This window comes from Camelus bactrianus, chromosome 16 (genome assembly GCF_048773025.1).
Source record: "Camelus bactrianus isolate YW-2024 breed Bactrian camel chromosome 16, ASM4877302v1, whole genome shotgun sequence".
Taxonomy (NCBI): domain Eukaryota; kingdom Metazoa; phylum Chordata; class Mammalia; order Artiodactyla; family Camelidae; genus Camelus; species Camelus bactrianus.
This window is the reverse complement of record NC_133554.1, coordinates 7,103,809-7,109,611: the sequence shown is the minus strand read 5'-3', so window position 1 is coordinate 7,109,611 and position 5,803 is coordinate 7,103,809. Positions and strand designations below refer to the sequence as shown.

At 56.0% G+C, this 5,803-nt stretch overlaps 2 protein-coding genes across 3 annotated transcripts; one reads left to right on the top strand and one right to left on the bottom strand.

Moving 5' to 3' along the window:
- Positions 1 to 139: 139 nt before the first annotated feature.
- Positions 140 to 2,018, top strand: RANGRF (RAN guanine nucleotide release factor). Of its 2 annotated transcripts, XM_010965956.3 has the most exons (5): positions 140 to 767; positions 857 to 973; positions 1,178 to 1,334; positions 1,426 to 1,511; positions 1,734 to 2,018. In XM_010965956.3, exons 1-5 carry the CDS (start codon positions 691 to 693, stop codon positions 1,855 to 1,857), a joined length of 561 nt encoding a protein of 186 aa, XP_010964258.1. In that variant the 5' UTR covers positions 140 to 690; the 3' UTR covers positions 1,858 to 2,018. The 2 variants fall into 2 exon arrangements, with proteins under 2 accessions (XP_010964258.1, XP_045380812.1); XM_045524856.2 differs by lacking the exon at positions 1,426 to 1,511.
- On the bottom strand, positions 1,984 to 5,755 carry SLC25A35 (solute carrier family 25 member 35). Its single transcript, XM_010965955.3, has 5 exons — positions 4,783 to 5,755; positions 3,819 to 3,884; positions 3,212 to 3,364; positions 2,745 to 2,879; positions 1,984 to 2,585 (listed from the first exon to the last, which is right to left on the bottom strand). The coding sequence occupies exons 1-5, from the start codon at positions 5,155 to 5,157 to the stop codon at positions 2,412 to 2,414; spliced, it is 903 nt and encodes a 300-aa protein (XP_010964257.1). The 5' UTR covers positions 5,158 to 5,755; the 3' UTR covers positions 1,984 to 2,411.
- Positions 5,756 to 5,803: the final 48 nt, after the last annotated feature.

The following is a 5,803-nucleotide window of genomic DNA, read 5'->3' as shown; positions in this document are numbered from 1 at the left end:
GACGGGGGAGAACACCCTCTTCCCCGCCCCCTCCATCCCCTCGCATGGTTCCCAAGGTGAAGATTTGACTGGGATTAGATACATAATCCCTGGGTTGGGTTTTGCTTTCAGGAAGGCGGGAGTCCTAAATCCTAACCCGGCCCCACACCTGGCCCCATTGTTCCCCTAATTCTCCGCATCCGGGAATTAGTGGTCTGGCTGGCAGCTTATTCCCGGTCAGGAGGCCCTGAAGAGTGATTTGGGAGACTCTGAAACTATCCACTCCCCTCCCCTCAGGAGATTCCACTTGTACTTCAGACCCTTGGACGATCAACTGCCCCTAAGGAGGGTCTCAGGCGACATTGTTAGAAAGTGCTATCCCTTTAAAAGGAGGAGACAGACGGGTGCGAGCTAGTGACCACAAGGGCGTCACAAATACTAAACCGAGGTCTTAGCTCCTAGCTGACCCCCGCGATCCCGCCCCGCGCCCTTCTAACAGCTTGGCTTCCGGGAGCAGCCCCACTGGGGCACCGCCCCCCAAGGCGAGGGCGCCGATTGGCCAGCGCGATCGAGGGGGCGGGGCCAGGCCTTAAAGGGTCGAGGGCCAGGGAAGACTGGCGGTGGCTGCTGCGAAACGCAGGGAGGGGATGCCACGTGGGCCTATGTGGGTTTCTTTTAAATCTCTAGTGCCCAGACCCTAGTCTTAGGCCCATGGAGCCCACGCAGGACTACCCACTGTTTGGGGGCGCCTTCTCAGCCACTCTCCCTCCCGGGGCCATTGACGTAAGGTGAGACGGCCCGGGCGCCAAAGGAGGCTGACGTGGTGGGTTGCGGGCAAGAAGCGGGGTCAACCAGGGTCTACCTCGCCTCTCTCCAGCGACCTTCGACCAGTCCCGGACAATCAAGAAGTTTTCTGCCATCGCGTGACAGACCAGAGCCTGATCGTGGAACTTCTGGAGCTGCAGGCCCACGTGCAGGGTGAAGAGGCTGCTCGGTGAGGACGTCGAGACGGCGGCTGGCCAATGGGAGAGCCAGAGCCGAAGAAGTGGGCGGGGCCGGTGGCTGGACGGTTAACCAGGGCAATGAAAACTCCAAGGGCAACACCTATCACCATAAGTGAGCGAAGCTTAGGACTTAAAAGATGCTTGTCGGGGGCGGTAAGAGATGTCCCTCCATGACCCTGCTTCCCTCACTCCAGGTACCACTTTGAGGATGTTGCTGGGGTGCAGGAGGCTAGAGCTGTACAAGTGGAGGCTGTGCAGCCCCTCCCTTTGGAGAACCTGGCCCTGAGGGGCTGCTGTCAAGAAGCCTGGATCCTCTCTGGCAAGCAGCAGGTAGCGAAAGAAAACCAGCAGGTGAGGGCCAAGGGAGTTTGAGAAGTCCTGGAGGGGCGAAAAGGGGTGGCCCCAGGGAATCAGGTAAGCATCCCGACTCTGATTCCTTTAGGTAGCAAAGTATGTGACATTGCACCAGGCCTTGCTGCGGCTGACCCAATACCAGACTGATCTCTTGCTCACCTTCAATCAGCCCCCGTAAGAAGCACAGAAAGGGTGCATGGCTCGTGACTGGGTCCCCATGAGAACTGGCTGGGAGGGGCAAAGCAGGGAGATCCGTTGGTGGGTCCTCCAAGGACGTGGGAGTAGGCCAGGGCTTTGGGGTCACAGACATCCAGGTCCTCTGGGGAACAGGAGATGGGAACTTACAAACCCAAGGCTTGGATGACGTTATCTCTCTGTCTGTTCCTCACCTTCAAGCCCTGAGAATAGGTCATCTCTTGGCCCTGAAAATTTGTCACTTCTGCCCTGGAGCCTGGGTGACTTTGAACAGCTGGTGACCAGTCTGACCCTTCACGATCCCAACATCTTTAGTCCCCAATAAAGAAACTGAAATGCTGCACGATCGTGATGCTGCTGAAGACCTGGAGCCCCTATTCTGCAAGGGGAGCAAGGGGTTGGATATAGTCCCCTAATTCCTTCCCAGTGCATAAACATAAGACACTTCCTCTCTGCAGAAATAAACTTGCTTTATATCCAATATAATATCTGTGCCTTTGAATCTAACAGAACACCTTGGTCCCCCCAATTCCCTTTGGTCTTGGACGGTGGAGTTTAAATTTGTGCATGGGATCAGAAGGGACTTGAGGCCGGCAGTGGAGAAAGGGAGGAAATACACTCTGGAGTGACTGATTCAGCCCTGAGAGAGGGGTGTGAAATGTACAGGGGTACAGGTAGGGAGGGTTTAAAGCGACACCCAAGGAACAGAGGGAAACTATCCCTTGTAGTGATTCAACCCTGAGAAAACAGATGGGGTATAGGGTTGGCTGTTCCCCCTCAGATGGACCATGGCAGGTCATCTGGTCAGAAGTCACCACACCGTGGTAATGGAGTGTCCAAGGAGTGCTGATTTGGTGGAGTGTGGAGGAGTGGCTGTTGTTATTTGGTGTAAGTGTAGTAGAGCGTGCGCAGCTGGTCCCAGAAGAAGAGAGAGAGGATGGTGTGGGGGCCAAGGCGGAAGTAGGAGGCACCTATGCCCTTGTACATGCCAAAAATGCCTTCTGTCCGAGCCGTCTGCAGCAGAGCGTCCAGCAACCCCCGGTACATGAGGCCCTGAGAGGTTGGAGAGGGAGGGAGAATACAGAGAAGGGGTATGTCAGAGCCCACCAGGGACCTCACCTTAGCAGGCTGCATTTAGGCCTTCCTATCTGCAGCCACAATCTGCTCTTCCCCATGCCCCGGTTTGCCCTGCCTGCCCGCACCCACCCTTACCTTGCCCTGAGCATCTGTGGGCTGATTGTAGAGCCTTGTGCTGACCACGTCAAAGGGTGTCATGGCCAGGACCACCGCAATGCCACTCACCATGGCAGCCGCCAGAGCCACCTTCCAGGTCTGGGGAGGAAATATCTAAAGTGGGGAGGGAGAAAGAGCTTTGTCAGTCAGCCAATCATTCAACCCCTAGGAAAGGACAGGCCCTGTGCTGGGGATACAGTAGCAAGCTGGTAACTCAGGGAGCTTCCACTCCACCAGTGATAACACTGCGGAGCCCTTATGACTCAGGTATACCTGGGAGGAAGTGGCAAGAGAACTGTGGCAAGGGTGTAAAGATACAGTGACCCCCAAGCCCTTGTGCCACTCCCTCATATTGAATGTCGGCACTGTCCCTTTAGAGCCCACTTCAGCTTGCCCTCCCCCTGCCCACATTCCCAGGGTGGTCCCATCCCTTCCCCGGGCAGTACCTCCCACTGGGTCATGAGGTCCTTGGTGGATGAGAAGGTGCACAGCTGGGTGGAGGAACCGACGATAACTCGGGGCAGGCCGCCCAGGGCCCCACGCCACAACCCCAGCAGACCATGTTTCTGGCCAATCTTGGTTAGCGCCTGAAACATGCCCTGGTTGTGGGGGAGGGAGAACATGGGGGCAGGGTTCAGTCACCCAGGCATCAGGGGCTGCCACCTCCTAACAATGCCAAGGATGGGTCCATAACAGGCACCCAGACTCTAGACAACCAGTTCCATGTGGGCTTAGAGTGAGAATGTGGCCCCTCAGTTGTCTACCACCCCCATCCCCTCCCTTGCCACCGCAGAATAGGGCAGGGTGTATGGATGTGAGGACCTGACATTTGCAGGTCAGGAGAGTGGGGCAGGAGAAACAAGGGCAGAAGACTATAGGAACCGGGGAACGTGGGGGAAAGAGGGTGTGGGTGGACTCCAGGGCAGAGTAGGGCTGTACTGATGGGCTGGGCAGAGCCGTGGAGGGGTTGGATCTGTTGGGTGCAGGGAGAAGCCTGGACAGGGGAATGGGAGAGGATGGGCAGGGACTCCAGCTGGGTTGGAAAACCCTCACCTGATGCTTATACTGGTGCCCTACAGCAATTTCTGAGGCTGCCTGTGCCTGTAGGTGTGTCTTCACCTGGGGACAAAAGAGTGTTATAGCCTATGGCCCAGTGGCCAGCTTCCCACCTCAGAGACCCAGATGCCTGACCCCTTCATACTTCCTCTAGGGTGTTCAGAAATGAATATCCTTTTAATCTGATAATTATTGTTGTTCCCACTTAACAAATTGGTCATAAGGCTGTGTCCCTTGGCTCCATCCCTTGGCTCCAGTCCCGGGGGGGATGGGTCTCTTAGCACTGATAGACACCCCACCCCTTCTACATCCTCCTTTCCCTGGGGGTAGGGGTGAGGGGTGGAGAGGTTGGAGAATGGCAACATTTCCTAAGACTGTTCATGGTAGGCAAGACTTGGTATCCAGCATTTTATGCCAGCTCCTATCCCTAGACTGGCAGACAATCTCCAGCCACTACCACGACCAGGCTGCCCATCAGACTCTGAGGCAGGTTGTGAGGGATCATCTGTAAAACTTGCTCCCTGGCACCCAAGCCCTGTGGGGGCGTATGTCCAGCTAACTTTGGGGAGGTCACTATCCCTGAATCTCATACCCTAGGAGTGAGACCAGACTGCCTCTCTTTCTACAGAACTCACTGCCTTCCAGTGTCTTTCCAGAAGGAGCTCTAAGCAGGGCCTAGTCCTAGCAATAAGAGCTGTGTGATCTTGAGCTGATCACTTCCCCTCTCTGGGCCTCAGGCCCTTCACCTATACCAGATAATTAAAAAGGGCAGACTGTGCGATTATAATTCTGTGATGCCCAGGACTTCCGCTGATCCCTACACTTGCTGATGTATGTTACTCAAATTATTCTTCCCTTACACAAATCCACTTCCAACTTAGTATCAGATTGTGAAGGCTCAGGCACCCACCCAACACCGAGTATCTGCCCTGAAGGCCCCAGGCAAGACCCTTCTTCTCACCATGTAGATGGGGCTCCCCAAGTAGGCTCCCATGACCCCAGCTAGAGCCCCAGCTGCTGCACTGCGGGCAGGGCTGTGGGTGCCTTCAGCTGTGTGCAGGTAGCCCCCAGCTTCAGCCAGCCCGTAGGTGCCCAGCCGGATGCCGTTCATCAGGAACTGGTATAAGAGGGCAGGGGCCAGGCCCTTCTGCAGGGCAGCCAGGCCGTCCACCTTGCTGATGGTGATGAAGGCATGGAAGACGTTTCGGTAGTGCCGTTGGTAGGTGCCAGGGGCCTGCAGTTCTCCCTGCAGCTGCATCCTAGTCTTCACCACCTCCAGGGGATTGGTGAACAAACAGGCTCCGCAGGCTGCCAGGCCACTCATCAAGAAGTCCATGGTGGGTAGCAGTAGCAGGAACTGGCCCAGGAGTAAGAAAGTTAAAATGAGCTTTAGAAAGAGGGTCAGAAAATCAAGGGAAAATCTCAGTTCCAGCAGTCCAGGCTACAGGAGGTAGAGATTTAGACGTCTGTAGTCAAGAATGTCAGGGTCAAATGTCAAGAGGTCAGGGGTTAGCGGGAATTTGAGAGTCAGGAGCTGGCAAAGAAAGAAGAAATAATGAGTTTAGGAGAGTCTGGTGAGGAGGTTATGACGAGGACTTGTTAATCAAGGGATTTGAGGTCAAGGAGGGGCAAAAGCCAAGAGGACGGCAGGTGGGGTGCTTAGGATGACCGGCTACGGGGCCGGGAGAAGGGATAGGGAAACGGAGTTGGGAGACAGGGGCCAGGGAGGAAGGAAAAAGAAAATCAGCAGGTTAAGGAAAAGAATCCGGGAGAAGATCCGTTGGCGTCCCCGGGACAGCAAGGAGATCTGGATCGGGGGAGGAAGTCGAGACTCCTGCAGAGAGTGAGCGTTCCCAGGCAGCTGCCAGAGCCGGCAGCAGCTTCACCCCTAGCAGCCAGCGGAGGCCGGGCCCCCACACTCCAGTCACCGGAGCGCCGCGCCCAATGGGGAGCCTTGGAGGGTCAGAGCCGAGAGCCTCAGC

Coding starts and splice junctions, on each gene's coding strand:
- RANGRF (XM_010965956.3), top strand. CDS start 691: ATGGAGCCCACGCAGGACTACCCACTGTTTGGGGGCGCCTTCTCAGCC. Junction 768..856: donor CCCGGGGCCATTGACGTAAG/GTGAGACGGCCC, acceptor GCCTCTCTCCAG/CGACCTTCGACCAGTCCCGG. Junction 1,335..1,425: donor TAGCGAAAGAAAACCAGCAG/GTGAGGGCCAAG, acceptor TGATTCCTTTAG/GTAGCAAAGTATGTGACATT.
- SLC25A35 (XM_010965955.3), bottom strand. CDS start 5,157: ATGGACTTCTTGATGAGTGGCCTGGCAGCCTGCGGAGCCTGTTTGTTC. Junction 3,885..4,782: donor TGGGGAGCCCCATCTACATG/GTGAGAAGAAGG, acceptor TTTTGTCCCCAG/GTGAAGACACACCTACAGGC. Junction 2,586..2,744: donor CCACAGATGCTCAGGGCAAG/GTAAGGGTGGGT, acceptor CCAACCTCTCAG/GGCCTCATGTACCGGGGGTT.